At 36.4% G+C, this 17,383-nt stretch overlaps 1 protein-coding gene across 1 annotated transcript; it reads right to left on the reverse strand.

Moving 5' to 3' along the window:
* Positions 1 to 5,798: 5,798 nt before the first annotated feature.
* On the reverse strand, positions 5,799 to 12,603 carry LOC140780286 (pyridoxine/pyridoxamine 5'-phosphate oxidase 1, chloroplastic). Its single transcript, XM_073125715.1, has 13 exons — positions 12,266 to 12,603; positions 12,146 to 12,184; positions 11,451 to 11,618; positions 11,266 to 11,371; positions 8,913 to 9,079; positions 8,558 to 8,800; positions 8,297 to 8,385; positions 8,143 to 8,193; positions 7,866 to 7,956; positions 7,103 to 7,207; positions 6,940 to 7,010; positions 6,508 to 6,603; positions 5,799 to 6,395 (listed from the first exon to the last, which is right to left on the reverse strand). The coding sequence occupies exons 1-13, from the start codon at positions 12,593 to 12,595 to the stop codon at positions 6,329 to 6,331; spliced, it is 1,623 nt and encodes a 540-aa protein (XP_072981816.1). The 5' UTR covers positions 12,596 to 12,603; the 3' UTR covers positions 5,799 to 6,328.
* Between the last annotated feature and the right edge of the window lie 4,780 nt (positions 12,604 to 17,383).

Genomic DNA, 17,383 nt, shown 5'->3' on the forward strand with positions numbered 1-17,383 from the left:
GATCAGCCCTCCATTTATGCTTTACTTTTATGTTGGGTGTTGCATTATTAATTTTGTTTTGTGACTTTGTAGATTCATATATAGGATGCTTGAGATAGAGCATCTTCTAGGAACTAAAGAAAACTTATATATCTAATTTGCTATTGGTGTCCTCTTTCATTGTCAACATCTGATAAGTTGAATAGATTTGATTAGTTGCTAGTGTTTTGGAATTTTCTTCTGGCTGTCCACATCCAGTTGTATGCATAAGCAACTAATGATTTGATTAGAGACCTGATGAGGTCGCAATCGGAGAACTCCAATGCATAACCTTCACTGAGAAGGTCACAAGAAGTTAGGCTCATGTCTATCATATATTTTTTGTAATAGATGAACATTTCATTGTCTCAGTAGTCTTAATTCATCAGATAAATGAAGCTGTTGTCTAGATATGAGCTTTTTGTTGTTCTGTTTTGAATGATTGGCAGGTGAGAAGCAACTATCAAGAGCAATGCAAGTCTAATTGGTCTCTCATTTTCTAGATGAAGCCCACACAGTAGAATTAGCTCTATGAACCATGAAATTTGCTTACTAATGTTGAAGTTCTTTTGAGGTGATGAAACATGTAGCACCTTTTACATGTTGCAAGCTCGATGGGAGGTCAAGATCACAAGTTGCATCCCCTCTTCATTTTTTACTCCAGAACAGTTCAACAGACGACTGCCACTCAAGCTTTTTTTCTTGAAAGTTCTCATAGGAGCATGCATCTGGGACAACAGACAACAGACAACTACTCATGGATTCTGATCAGTCTATGACGAAGGTGACTTCATCCAAGCTGGAGAGGTAAAAGACGATAAGATGACCGAGGACTCAGACCCCACCATTCAACCTTGCCATAGATCACTACAAGCGTGGATATCAAGCTATTTTGAACAAGGTCAGAACTCAGAAGCCCCTCTTTGATATTTAAGGGGCCCCGAGTCTCTGGTACCGTTGGTTGTCCTCTGTAGTAAAAAGAAAAAAGAAAAGAAAAAAAGAACGGAGGATGCTTGGTAACATGTCTGTGGGGACTTGATAACTTGTGGTGCAAGTGGTGAAACGACACAGCTGAGTCCAAAGATTGAGGGGTGATCAGCTTTGCTGAAGCTGAGAGAGAAAAAGGATGGTCAGGCTCTGTCTTCTTTGAGGAATTGTGATGGCAAGCTGAGAGGAAGACCATGTTGATTATCATGACCTTTTCCTTTTCCTTTCTTTTGAATTAGAACAGTACAACAAATCTTTATGTCTCATATGTATTCTACTTGATAGAGTAAATTGGCTGTTGAACATTATGTGAGATAAGTCGTTCAAATGTTGATTTACGGCCTGCTTATGCATGAACAGATGCAAATTTGTAATTTAGTCACTATTGAAGAAAAAAAAAATCTCTATTGCCTAATTTTTGGAATGTGTGCTTTCTGTAACTATCATTGATAGTACTCTGTCAGTTAGCTCAAGGACTCCATAAATTGACAGGTCTAAATTAGGTCTGACTCTTATTTTGCTCTCATCTGATGTTGCTGTCTTTTTTCTTCTTTCATTTCTGTTTCTTTTTCTTTTTTTTTTTCCTTTCTTTTCATTTGAATCATCACTGGATGCATTAATTAATTAATCTGTGACTTATCCTCTCAAACTGTTGTGATTTGTAAGGAAACAGAGTCAGAATGTGATAGGTAAGTATTGCAAGTATTTAGTTTGATCATTTCTTATGTACTATTCAACACTGATTTTATCTGCAGTGGACCTATTCTCACTTCATATAATAGAATACCTTGATAGCTGGAAATACACTTTAATTTTGACAGTATTTTAGCATAAGAATTTTTGCAAGAGTTTTTCTCAAGGGCTCTCCTGCCTTCAACCACTTCTCACTACTAATTTATATTTTCAAATACGGCATTGAGGTCTAATACTGTTTATATAGGAAGAAAAGGCCAAAGAAAAAAAAGAAGAAGAAGAAGAACAAGGCCCACCTCAAGAGCTGGTCAGCTGACATTTTTTTACCATCAGATCACCTACAAGACTTTTTCTCTTCTTTGTTTTGCTATTCACCAATATCTTCAAAAAGCTATCAAGGATCTCCTTGCTTTCTCATAGAGCCTTTTCTATTCTTAGCAACAGGGATCACCCTTACAACTATGTCAAATTTCTGTAAAAGCTTTAAAAGCTCTTCTTTCTTGGGAGCACCAGCAAAGTAGCTTACTTTTTGTCAAAGATGTTCACAAGAACATATTCTAGACTGTAAATATCCAAAGAATTTATTTGCTTAACCTTTCGATAAACAATAATGTGATTGCTATTTTTTTACTTTTCAACATGAAGCAGTGAAAAAAATTCATCAGTCATGATTTTTTTTTTTTTTTTTTTTGAGAAATCATGATTAAGGATATACTCTGTCAACTAAACAGAAAGGTGACATAAAACTAGAGTGGAGTGGACATGGTTGGTGAACTAGACATCAATATCTAGGTAATTTGGGTCAATCAAAATATCCAATAAATATGAGATTACATATTATACTATAGTAAACAAGCCTTTAGAGGATTATAGTATATAAAATTCTGAAACTTTTCAAAAGCACTGTAAGATCAGCTCAAATTTCCAATCATGGTGCTGTTCTTTCAAAACTTTGAATCACTTTGATCATAGTATATAGGTAGCAGCCTAAGAGCAGCAGATTATTCAAGGACACTTCACAATTTTATTGGTCATACATGTAATAATCATCACGTCAAATAAAATGGGGAGGTTTGTTGTAATGCCCTGGAGTAGGTTCAAGTGCAGAAGAACACAAGCAACAATTTTATCAAATTACCAATCAAGAGAAGTCAACTAGAGTATCTATAGCTCAACAAATGCTCCAATTACTGAAGCATTGAAGAAATTATTTCTGAACAGTGATTTTACTGTTGCCAATGAAAGCTCTGGACAGCCAATCTCTTTCCAGCAATCATATTTCAAGCACAAAAGTCTTGTTGCTTAAAAAAAAAAAAGCTCAATCTCTTGGCTCTACATATCATCTGCTGGAATCTCTTAATCTCACAACATAATTTTAGCCTAATCGACATCTATCTGATGCTTTTATCAGGTCAAAAGCCAAACAAAGTCTACAACAAGATGGTGCAGAAGTTGAACCCGAAAGGAATTTAAGCACATTATTTATCTTCCATTCAGAAAAAGGATTATAAATATAATATATATTGGGCATATTACACTTCCCTAGTCATGCCATTCTGTAAACTCTTGTTATTTTTCTGGATCTGTATACCCCCCACATCTCCATTGCAGATGAGCATAACGCCACTATGGCAGCTAAAGAGAAGCAAACAAAAAGGCAAGGTAGATAAAAACACTACAAGACAAAATTGACAGCAGTACTTGCTCTCTCTCTCTCTCCCTCAGTCTATATCATTTAAATTGAAGTGTCCCTTTCTCTGTTTTACTCTCATTTCATTCAAACTTGGCCTTAACTGTGTGTCTTTTTACCCAACCTAAGGTCACAAGCACACATATAGTTTGTAATTACGAACTGACGAATATAGTCTTATTGTTTAAGTCATAATATACATTTATGATTTGTTATTTTAGCAGTATCTTATCTGGTATCAAAACAGTTAAAGATACTTGGTTCTCCACTAACAGATTTGGAGTTCTGTCTCTTTATCTTAATCACTGATCACCCTAAATGGAGAAATCTCCACATTGGCAATAATAGCATATAAAGATCATCTATTTATTTGTTGAACCCCAATTCATAGGTCTAAGTTTTTTGTTAAACTTTCTCTTTGGGTTCCCATTTCAATGACCTTCTACTACCTCCATTAATGAGAGGTAAGGAGAGGCATGAGTTTTCCAGTACTCTTAACGTTTCTGGTGCAATAAATCTTATAAACAGTCCCTGCAACATACACTGATGCTAATCTGCCTCTTTCTCACCCACTCTTCAACCAATTTTTTTTTTCATATAAAAAAACTAAAGAAAAGTTGCATCAGTTATCCACCCATTTTGGAAGAGAGTGGTCATAAATTGAAGGCTTTTAAAGATGTCTTGGTTGTAAGACTGTAGGTTTTGGTCAAAAGTGCTTTCAAACTGAATGCTCTCTTCAATAAAGCTTGTAGGGTCTGTTCTAGCAAGAACTGAATAATACTATCCATACTGCAATTACCACCACCCAACTCAAGTATGTGATCATGGTCATCCCATCTCATGCTCCTCACCAAATTTTCTCTCCTTTTTTTCATCCTTTTTAAAAGACAAGTTCCTAACACCAACTTTGGCATTCAAAAAAAAAAAAAAAGCTTTTGCATGATGATAATGAGTATGAGAATGTGTGTGTGTTTGCATGCATGCGCATATGCTTGTGGGCCGAGAGAGTTCAAAAGAACAAGCAAACAAATCTGGTGCATGGCTAATCAAATTGGTCCAAATTAGTTTGGTTAGGCAAAAGCTACTTTTAGAGGAAGGTAAAGGAGGAAAACAATTGAAGAAACTAAAAGCTATATAGTACTAGATAGGAAGAAAAAAGAGACTCCTCTTTTTGGATGGGAAGCATGCATGACATGCATCAAAGCATTAGGCAGTGAGCTAGCAGACTCCTTTTTCATAAAAGATGAGGGAGGAGGTCTCACACACTTCTCTCTAAGCTTGATGCTATCAGTTCCAAAGCACATGTTTTTGCTGCAATCATTTGCTATGAGAGCAGATGATAAAAAGGCATCATCAAAAACACAAACAGCTAAGAGATCATCTCCCCGCAAAGTAAAGGAAAGTGTATAAACTGGAGCTGGGATCAAGGGAGTTTGAAGGCCCACATATACATTAAGCTAATCCAGAAAGGAGCTCTTTTCATGGTGATACAGATGGAAGGAGCTAGTAGGACCATCAGGCCAACCTGAGGGAAGGAAAGTTGAGAGTTAGGTCAAGGCTTCTTTTACTTAATATTGACTCTGCCCAAAGAGATCAGAAATGGTGGCGCACCTTCTTGAACATATCTAAATGCTTTGATGTCAGATTGATGAACACCTTTCAGTTATGCTGAAACTTTGCTTTTTGAACTTTTCTGTGGTAAGTGTTGCTCAAATTGCAACGCAGGGATAGACAAAATTGACAGCCATGTTTGCCTTTTCAGCATCATCTTAAATGTTTCTTATATATGTATTATGAATAGTTTGATTTCAGCTGGTTACATGTAGGACTACAAATGCTAAAAGTATGAAAAGGAGACATATGGAGGAATCTGATCTATTCCTGCAAAAGTTGCATCAGTATAAATTTGATGCTCTATGGACATCCGTACTGCCCAGTAGTTTTGTGTGCATAAGCACAACTGTTAAGTCCGTACACACTGGAACTATCTGTAATCCAAGCTCCATGGCGAGTTAAAATATTTGAACAAGATCTTTTTATACTCTAATCCATGCATATATAGATGGACATATATTTGTTAACTAATAAGTCTTCTTGGCTTCAGCAATAGATGAAGCTGTGTTGCACAAAAAATTTGTTCTCAGACAGAGACAACAGGTGCATGGGCCCTTCAGAAATCTGAAACAACTTCAGCTATTTTGCTCACAAAAAAAGAAGAATAATGAAACCTGAAACTGACCATAATTTATGCTAAACTCAAATCCTCAATCATCGACATGATTTAATCACCAACCTTACCAACCTACCCGAAGATTTAGAATATCATAAAACAATGAGCAACAATGCGTTAAGTTTATTTTATCAGGCCCAAACATCCATTACCATTTAAAGCCCTCACTATGAGACGCAATTTGTCACATTAATTTTCACTATTACTTCAACAGTTAACCTTCAACCAATTCTGAATTGTTGTACAAATCGATGACACATGGTCTTGAAAAAAGTGGTGGGATAAGAAGCATCTGCCAAAGAGGATTAAACTTACATAGGTCTTAGTTGAGGTAGAACCAAAATAAAAAGGGTACTAAAAATAGCAAAACAAAAACCTGAAATCTGGAATCACTTACGGCAAGTCAGGTGCCAACGAGAAGGCACCAACAAAACTGTCAATTCAAGACCAGATCAAGCTCAGATCACAAGACTGCAGAACAATGTCAGATGGCAGAGTGATAACTCAATAGTCTTTTGATTTGATATTTTGGCTTAACTCCTTTTAGGTAGACATCACAAGGGAGGTGCAATTTGATTAAATTCGAGCAATCAAACACAGGTCACAACACTCTTCGCACTCAGCTGTAGAAGACGAGTATTAGTAAGCAATGGATCCAGTAAGATGATCCTCTCCCATTATTATTATAGAGCAGAGTGCGAAGGTACTAGTCACGGGGCCAATCTCTCAATATGCCATATTTGCCTTCCATCTACCTCTCTCAATGAGTACTGCAGCCTGGCAAGGAAGGTATTATGCACTTAAGATGCCACAAGATACCACTATGTTCACAAGTAGGTAGGAAAGATGTCAACTGTCAAGCAATTCAAATTGAAGATAACGAACATACCGATCATGCAGACGAGAAGGCTGTCCTTGCCAGAATTCAAAACGAGCCGGTGTCAATCTGTAACCGCCCCAGTAATCTGGTTTTGGGATCAGGCTTCTGTGCAATCATAACGTCAAAAGGAAAAAACAGAAAATTTGGTTACTTTAGCCTCACTAGATTTACAACAGAGATCAGGATGGAGAAATGAAAAATCATATGTTTTGATGAAACTATCACACAATTCTATAAAATTTCAAAAGCACAAGGAGAAACATATATAATTAAGCAGAAAGTGGATAAATAACCTTTAAAAAAATTCAAACATATACAATAAGACAAAGCAGAGAGAATAATCTATCAAAAAGAAGCACTCTCTCTGCCTATCTATGAATGAAATCAGAGAGAATAATTTCTGGAAAACAATGCGAGGAAAGTAGGATTTGTTAAACTGACCCTTCAGAATATTTTTCCTCCAATTCCTTGTATGCTTGGTGAAGAACATGCCTCCCAGTCAAGACACTACTCTGAGGAATGAGAAAAAAGTTCTTCATCCCAAATTACTTCTGTAATTAAGTAATTTTTCTTATTACTTTGGAAGCAAGCAAACAAATCATACCTGCTTGCTAACTATTGCTCCAAGCTGACTTCCTCGTGGCCGACTGTGGAAGTATCTCTCAGATTCTTCATCAGAAACTTTCTCAACAGATCCTTCAACTCTTACCTGCATATCATGGTGTTGAAATTCAGAGATTCAAGACTAACCAGACATGGACACATCTTATGCTTTATGACAGTAGATTCATTTTTAGATGATCCAATATCCAAGATACTTATGGAATGGCAATAGTATACTCTGGTTGCCTCCTAATTTGATATGAACTTATAAATACATAAGCTCCAGCTGAAACCAAAGGTATTAAACTATTAATCATTTGGAGTTGTCCTCGAGATGCCCAAATTTGTAGTAGTGAAGCAGCTGCTGAATTGAGGATTGAACATGCTTCTTCTTTGCTTCTTTCTCCATTTCTTTACTTTTGTTTCCTCATTTCAATCTTTGTTCTTATTTCTAGTTGATTTACCTTAATTTGATTGATGCAATTGTATATTTCATAGCTTCTATCAAAGAAATATTTTCAGCCTCAAAGCACATTATGATCTTAATGTTTTCCCTGTAAGGGTCATGCATCATTTAAATTTCTTAAACTAGTTTACTTTGCTAGTTAGTTTTCTATAAATATGAAAAAACACAGTGCGCCAAGAAACTCAACAGCCAGACTTACGTCCTCTAATTGACTATATGCCACATTTGGAAGTCATCATGTTTCTGATAACTATTACTACACAAAATATAGATTTAATGAAAAGAAAGACGAGATCACCTGACGATTAAGAGAATTCCAGTAGAAAAGAAGTGATGCATGGGGATTTTCTGACAATTCATGACCTTTTTGGCTTCCGTAATTGGTATACCTATTAAAACACAATGAAAAAAATCTACAACAATATAATTGTTTAATAGGCGTAATAAACTGACCAGAATCAAGAAATTATCTATCAAATAAAAAAAACAGTATCCTAGTAACATTGGTCACAAGAATCTGTTAAGCACAGGATTGCATAAAATTGCATGAAATCAGTGGTTAAGTCATCACTAACCAAACAAAACCCTGTTTATCAACTCCTTTTAGCAGGACCATTCTTGATGAACTGCACAAAACAGGAACCCAAATATGAAGCCATAGCAACAAGTTAGCAGGTTGTTAAGAATCAGACATTACTGCTTGAAAGAAGGCTAAAAGAAAAGACCTACGGTTTTCCTTCCTTGTCAGCAGTTGTTAAAGCCATAGCATTTGGTTCCCGCATGCCCGCAGAAACTGCTTCATCAAACCATTTATGGAACTACAGAATTACAGGGCTAAAGTAAGTAGATATCAGAAATTGATAATGATGACCTATGATCTCTTGAGAATTAGTATGATTCTAAAATTCATGTGCTGAATAGCATATCAAATATCAATGCAACACTTACAGAAGTGCAAGCTATAGGTAGAACCTTCAGAGAATGTAATACCTGATCCATGGGGTCAGCCATCACTTGATCTTTGCTAAGTTCAGGAGAAACATAGTTCTCCCTCAGTGCTGAGATGTCAACAAAGGGGGGTTTTCCAATCCTCACACACATTGAAGTGCCAGGATATGGAGGAAGCCGGAACCCGTATTTTTTAACGATGCTTGGCGGAACAAATCTACCCCCTAGAAAGTGGTGGGGGCCAATAAACTTTTTCGCACAGAGCTTTGGGGCAGTTAATGATATCTAGACAAGAAATATAAATTTAATAGAAATTCTGAAAGAAAGAACTTCAGATTAATTAACTATTGAATTGCATGCAGAACTTCAGTATTAAAACTCCAGAAGAGATGCTAACCAGCATGTCGGGTTTAATTCCTTCTCCATTAATATCTCCTTCTTCAACATGCCAACCAGAAGGAATATCAACAGAGACAACTGCTGGTGATCTTTTGGGTTCATTGTCAATAAATTTCAAGGAAACAAGTCTTTCGATAAGATCATCAAAAGGCGGTCTTGGTGTTCCTACATTCATAATTTGTTCACAAATATATAAGAAAAGATAATTATGACTATCACAATATCATCTGCTAGCCTGACTCTTAAGTCTTAAAACACAAGATGTGTATCCATATTGCCTGCATGCACAAATATGCATATATAAGGATAACTGATGCACCCATACATTTTGTTTCCTCTTTAAGACTCTCTCAAGGTGCATGTTTATATTTGTATTAAGTTGGAATTTTAAATTGGATCCCATCATCTGCCTTTTTTTCTGTTATTTCACCCATCTACATCATCTAGTTAGTAGATTTTAAAAAGTAGAGAACCTCTAATAACATAATGCTGAAAATAAAACTAGGATAGTTAAATCTATTTTGAGGTGATATATTGGCTTATTTGCGAAACAAGAATGGTAAATTACCAACTGTACATGATTAAATTTCTGGAAGCTTCAGATATCTGTAGCCATAATATTAAATTCCATTACCAAAAAAATACAACATGAATAACCATATCTCCAAAACCTAGAGAGAACCCAAAAAAAAAACATCTATCAATTAAATTTTTTTGTCAGATGTATTTTTATCTAAAATTATATTTGTTTTTAGTGCCAAATTTTGGTTAAAACCCCTAAAATATATGAGATTGAGTTGTTATTTTATTTCTAAACAAGTTATTTAGAATTTGGTTGATCTTTAAGTTAAAAGAGACCTAATTCAGTTATAGACTAGATTAGGAAAGGTTCGGAAAAGTTCAAGTTATAATTTGATGTAATCTTATATATAGAGGTGAAAAATTAAAATTATCATAGTTATCAATACCGGACAGGACCGGGTGGTTGGACTAGTGAACCAACCACCAAACTGGTTAGGTTTTGTTATTATAACGGATAAGCAACTGACTCAGTAAAAAATCGACTAACCCGACGGTTAACTGATGAACCGTGCAACCCGGTTGGTTTTTAGCGAGCTCGCCGAGTCAACTATTTTTACAAAATTACATAATTATCCTTAATATTAAATTATTTTATTTTATATCCTAATAATATCTTAGTCCTAATGTTGTTTTTAAATTAGTTTTTTTTTGCACATATACCTTGAAAATTCCTTATAAAAAAACTTGTATGCCAATCTAAAGTTCATATTTACATGTATATCTCTCCAAATACAATTTTTTTTGCACGTATACCTTTTAAAATCCTTATTTTTTGTGTGAATACTCCTTGGAATAAACTACCGTTAAAATTTGAATTTTTTAAATATAAAAAGACAAAAATATCTTTATTCTTGTTTTCAAGTATTTCTCTTAGTTAATAATATTTTTATCTTTTTATATTAAATAACTTAACTTGAAAATAACCATGAAGGTATCTATATAAATAACATTAGTTTTGAGATATATAAATATAATTATACTACTTTTATAGATATTTATTTATTTTTATAATTATTTAGATCTATTTATACATTATTTTTAAATATTTTTAAAAAATCAGCAATCTAATTGGGTGAACTACCGGTTGAACTAATAACTCAATGACCCGATTCCTAACCGGGTCAATGTCCCGTCCGATTCTGATAATTATAAAAATTATCATTCTTGTGGAGATTTCACCTTTATCTTTTTTTCCCTCCCCCTCACAAAGTAGGTGGGTTGATCTTCTTTTTCCCTATGATTAGGTGGGTTTGATTTTCTTTCCCCCACGGTTTGGTGAATTATCTAATCATACTACTGTAAAAACGATGTTTGGATGTAGAAAAAGAAATTTACGTAGGCCTTACATTTTCTCCTTGGAGGTGAATTTAGGTACTGTCTTCTCTTTTTAGTATTGACATGTTTTCTTATCCCTAGGCCACATCACTCAGAAATTTTGTAGCCATAATATTAGATTCCATTATCAAAATAATAGAAGGTGAAAAACCATTTCTCTATAACGTAGAGAGAACAAAAAGAAAAAATACGTACAAATTATATTCATGATGACATAATACAATCAAGTCATTATGTTCTCTATTGCATAGATCCATAGATTTTAAAGTGCTAGTACACTTGGAAAACCATATGAGTATATAGCACAATAACATCTAACAGCTAGAGGCTAAAAACGAAACAAAAAATCACTTTTATTGTCGGTGATGTCATACTTGATAGAAAATTGGAAATAATAGTTAATTAGAAGAAAGAATTATGAGGCCTCAGCTTACCATGAAATGAAAAACCAAACATTGCATCTATAATGATGTCAAAATCATCCGATAAGTTCTGCGGCAGGTCTTCAACTGGCAAGAATGGGATCGAAAGTGATTGTAGCTACAGAAAGGTAAATATTTTTATAGCACCTATGAGAAAAGAATGGCATCACTCACTCACAAGAGGAACCAGAGTGTACCTGAGTAACAAGGCCAGAGTAGAGAGTCTTGGGTGTACGTTTTGGATAGCAGATGAAAGGTTCATATCCAAAATGATAAAGGTGCCGAGCGGCTACTAGACCATCACCGCCATTATTTCCTGGACCGCAAATGGCAAGTACACGTCGATATTCACTTAGCTTGTAAACCTGTAAAGATATGGAACTAACTAATTGAACTTGCACAAGCATTAATAATCAAAACAGGAGCAAACCTCAAACTCGAGGTACCAACTGTCAAGTTAAAGTAAAGATGTTCTATATGATTGCAAATATCTAGTTGGCTAGTTAAATTGTATTGTCAACAAATCATGATAGACCCTCTAGATACTTGCATTAGACTTATAACTTCTACATCTTTATAAGAAACCAGTCCATGCTGAATGATGGCGTTCCAACCATATGTACTTCAATTATAACCAATGACAAAACATTTTACATGGCTGTCCCTTAAGACGAATTTGACGGATTGGGAAGGAAAGACAGTCTTTCTAAGTTTGGGCCCTCATGCTTTCACATAGTTACTACGATTTAGAGTCCAGCTAATTTTAAGAAGAGAGGGAAGTGAAGTTAAATCGAAGAATAAGGCGGCGATTTATCCATAGACAAAACACATTCCTTTTCTGGGTATCCGTAAACCCAAACCAACAATAAAGATAAATCTTTCGTTGGATTACCTCAGCTATCGACGTGGCCACGCTCAATCCCGCCAGTTCCTGCAAACAAAAGGACGTCTCAAGAAATTCCCAGACTAGAAAAGAAAGAGTCACTAGGGAATGTATAAGAGCAGAAAGGACCATCAATTGATCGACGCTGAATCCAAGGGGCCCCATCAGGATCTCATCGACCTCCGCCGCCTCTTTTTGTGACAGATACGATACAGAATCGTCTCCCATCTCTCCTTGGGAATAGAGGCCTCGATAAGGAGAAGAATAAGGCAAATGAGGAGGAGACCTCTGCTTTCTCGTAAGCCAGAGAGGAGAGGGAAAAGAGGAAGTGGGGAATTGGCGCCGGCGAGATGTACTTCGGGAAGGGTTTCGGGAGGATGAGAGGGGAGGAGTGAGGAGAGTGGAGAGGAGGAGAAGATGGGAGGGCATATCGCGGGCTTTGGACCTCAGAGATAGCATTTCTAGTCTTCCAGAATAACCCGCCGTCGAAATAAAAATAATCGTTTTAGTTTTTCCTTTTTTTTTTTTTTTTTTCTCTTGCATCACTCACCTCTTTTCAGAAATATTTATAAAACTAACTCACCTGCATTTTGTATTTATTATTTTTACACCCTCTTTCTCTCAGACAATTAGCTTAGACTAATTTATCTATCTTCCATTTGCAGAAGCATTTAATCCATAAAAAAAAAAAACAATTGGTTGTTAGTCTAATACATCACACACACACACACACACACACACACACACACACACACACATATATATATATATATATATATATATATATATATATATATATCCCATTTATTAAAATCTTTATAGCATTATCATATGAGTTACCTTGATAAAGAAAAGAGACGGAGAAAAAGTAAAAAGAAAAAAAGAGAGACCAAGAGAAATGAAGAGAGAAGTTATTTGGATTAGTGGCAGGCAAGGGCAAAGGAGAAAGGCAGGCCCTCCTCATTTCGGCCCAGTATAGTAACAATATTGTTGGGCTCTTAGCTCGTTTTGTATGCAAATTAGCCCATACTGCTCATTAGCTAAAACAACCCATAACCAGGCCCAGCTTTAAGTATAAGTTAGACAAAGAGGTTAAACCTTTCTCTTTCTTATATATAAGTTAATTCTGATAGAAGATTTTTTAAAAATCAATTATAATATCTCTCAGACATAGTTGATGTTAGTTGAATAAGTTGAGCCCAAAAAAGAAAAAAGAAAAAGAAAAAAAGGCTTCATTGATCTCAATTCTTCTCCACCCAACCAAGAACAGATTCCAACTACCACTACCATCTCTCTCTAAATCTCTCCAACTACCACCACCTAACTCATGTTTCCCTCCATGGCCATGATGGAAATTAACCCACCAGGGTCCATCCAGCAATGGGGAAATGGCCCAAGTTTGTGCCATGATTCACCAAACCTTGGGGGTGACCCACACACACATGGCTAAGTCAAAGTGGACCCACCACAAGTGACACGTCGATACACCAAATTGTGGGGCCCAAGCTTTCCCTATGCCCATCAGATTTCCGTACATCAGTGCATCATGCACCACAACTTCCTTAACCTTTGCATGAGTTGGATGGGGCCAAGATTGTCTCCCATTCCTCACATCATCATCATCATCACTTTATTGATAAGATAGAGAAAAAGATGTGCTAAGAGGATCACTATAGATTGAGAGACCCTTGTGTATATCTCCCATTCGGTATGATTGCTCATATGCTATATACTATAAGATATATGCATGTAACCTAGCCTAGCTAGAATATTTTGCATTGGTGGAGAGAGGAATTAGAACCATCACCCAAATCACTATACTACAACCACTTACTTTGTGTATTAATTTCATTCTAGAGAACATGTTGTATAGTAGCTTGCTTTATTATAATGTGTTCAATCTATGCCTAATAAGAAGTCACAACCACACATTCATTTCGCATGGAATCCTACTTAAGACTAGATAAAGGACCAATTTCCTAGTAAATTTACAAGTAAATTCCAGAGGCTCATTGATAGCTAGCAACAGGAAACATGCCAAAATGAGAATAACCTTGACGGGTGTTCTCCTATTTATTCGATCTCTACCATTCAATGCCACATGAAATATTCCTCTCTTTGCTTACTCATAAAAAGAAAACATTGACATCACTCCCCCCCATCAACCTTCAGTGGTTCCTATGAGTAAGTAAAACCATACATGCCATATGACTTTTGATGTGTTAATCTTCACATATGAAGAATGTTACCTAACTAGAGACCTCCTCCAAGAGCTTATACCTGCGAACTTTTCCTCTAAACACTGGCCTTCCTTTCACTAAGCTCCGCGAGACCTCCTCTGATCGCAATCTCTCGGTTACATCCGACATCGATCGGTTCAACAATCTTTGCTTCTTGATAGGCTTATTTAGCTGCGTCGAAAAGGCTCCTCGATGGAGTTTCAGCCCCGACGTGCCGCCTCCGTTACCACTACTGCTGATGTTATTTGAAGAAGAGATTGAGTTCTTATGATTGTCTACAACTTCTTCTTTCGGTGCTGGCTTTGCTCCTTCCTCCCTTAGACACCAATTGCATGCACGGTATGTCTCGACTTTTGGGTAAAGATCGCTACAATATCTGATCATGATGAAATGATTACAACGAAGCCGTGCAAAATATGTATGGATATTCGTAATAAAGTTAGAGAACTACTAGCTACGTATACTATCACAAGGTGAAGTGAAGCATATAATGTATATTAGCAGTATCATATGTACCATTTAGCCATAGCAGCAAAACATACTTAAAAGGTGAAGCGTTAGCTTTGCATTCTTTTTTCTTTTTCTTTTTTGAAAAATAGAAAATGATGTATATACTCCATTGAGACAAAGATTAAGGGATTTATCAGAATATTCATGAAGTCTAGTTGATTAAGTGACAAATAATGCCAAGTTGGATAGCGAGCAAAAAGAATCATAGAGTCGCCATCAGAATAAATTGCTGAGGATTTGGCTGTTCTTCTCTTTCTTTTCCTTTTCCTTTTCCTTTTGCGTGGACGAGGATAGAAAACGTTCATGAGATAAGGACTGAAATTGTGTCACCTAATTGATTTATTTTGTCTATAAGATTTTGAATCCAAGAAGGATTAAAGGGGATGTATGCTTGGTTACAATATATCATCGAAATAGTTCCAATTCCAGATTCAAAGAATGCCGACAAGAGTGGGATAAACAAGGACACGATCAAATTAGTATGAATAAGTTTCTTTTATCAGCCCATAGTACTTATTCTCATCTAATATCTCGGATAAGAATAAGAAATCCGCTGGACAACCAATAGATAAGAATAAGGCCCCCAGTTCATGGATACATGGGAACAAAAACTAGTAATTGGATGCAAGAACTCTTAAAAAGGAATACTAACATGAATCTGGGTAAGATCTTGTACTTACTTATGCTGGGATCGGAGTAAACAGACCTTGCACCGGAATAACTCCTGCGGCAGGCCGTGATCGCCGCACATGCAGCAAACCACCGGCGGCGGTGGCGGCGGCACGCCTCCTTTGCTTCCCATTTCATTACCAAGAAAAAAGAGAAGTCGTTTACTATTGAGAGGAAGAGGAAGAGGAAGGAGAAAGAATAAATACAAAGAGAAGGTAGAATAGGAAGGAGAATAAGGGACGGAAGTGGGAATAAGCAATACCTTATACATTGTATTCTTTATGGAAAGGGTCTCCATTAGTGGCAGATTGGTGATTACGATGAAAAGTAGGGTGGTTTTTGGCGCTAGTAGGAGGTGCTTCGTTGGACACGGTCAGATCCATCCGTGAGGTACGAGGAGTTGGACGGTTGGATATTAAAGGACAGGGTCATGGTATATTGGTAATATAAATTAGTTGGTAAGGGTATTTTGGTATTATATATATAAAAAAATGGTGACACTTGTGGCCTGTGGGTCAATGTACCGAGCATCTGGAGAAAGCCAACCGTGGCGTGGATCGAATCAATCAACCAGATTAAATAATTGCAGTCTAAACTTCTAATCTGATATCTTCACTCCCCTTTTCGATGATTGGATATGGGAAGCACGGTCTGATTTTGACTTTGACCGGTTATACAATACTATTGGTCGATGGTCGATGGTCGAAGAAAGGTGACAATTTTAATTTGGAAGATTTTCCAAATAGAATATTATACATGGCAATATTATAACGGATTAGATGGAAAGTCTCTAGACTAATAATTTATTAAGCTTTAAGCAACGATTATTATTATAACTGGATACATAAGGAAGAGGAGGAAGGGTGATAATCTTTGAGTACAAGGCCAAACTTGATCGAACATAGACCAAACAACAAATTAAGCATAATATCAAGTAAATAATACCAAGTATAAGCACTCTTGCAACTAGGAATCATAAGAGAAAGGGTGTTGTTATTGCAAGCAAATAAGCCTCTCTCTCTTAAAGCCATCAACGGCAGAACTATAGTGAAGCACGCAAGAGGTTTAAGAGAAGACAGGCAAAAGGAAAGTCCGTGTACTGTAGCTCTATCGATACCATAGAATAACCGACGCTATAAATCTGTAACACCTTGAAACACTAAAACAGAACCTAAGAAAGAAAAAATAAATAAAAAGAGAATGGGAGAGAAATAAACAAAAATTGATACCTTAATACTCAAGCCCACAAATGCCTAACTATGACACAAGGGGATGTCGGCAACGGGGGAGTCGAAGGGGGGTTTCTAAGGGACCACCACCCACAAGAGACCCCGCCTAGACAAGAAGATGAGAAGACGGCAAGTGGTGCTATGGTGGCGACTGAGAGAGGAGAGAGGAGAGAGGAGAGAGGAGGGTTAGGGTTTACGGTAGGGTGGGGAAACTTGGGAGGCCATCAAGATTGAGCCCACCACAAACGTCTTTAGAGATAAGCTCCTCTCATGGGATGGAGTCGATGACCTCGGAGCAGCAACGGGATGAAAGGGAGAGGCAATGATGAGCATATAAGCCCCTCTAACTATTTGAGCACCATCCAACTTCGTGGCCCTTTCATGTTGTTCTTGCTATCAAGGATCTAAGTTTGAGTTGTGCTCTAATGTGTTTATCCTAAAACATTGGCAATACGATCTTTAATTAATATGTTTGTTTTTCGTATTTCGCTCATTAATTCTCAAAAAAAAAAATAGTATATGTTTGTTTTTCTAGCTAATTTTTGTTCAACTAAAGAATCCAGTCATGAGAACTTCCTAAGTTAACAATCAATCAAAAA

The sequence above is a fragment of the Typha latifolia genome, chromosome 1 (genome assembly GCF_019914945.1).
Source record: "Typha latifolia isolate L0001 chromosome 1, TyphaL0001v2, whole genome shotgun sequence".
In the NCBI taxonomy this organism is placed as follows: Eukaryota; Viridiplantae; Streptophyta; class Magnoliopsida; order Poales; family Typhaceae; genus Typha; species Typha latifolia.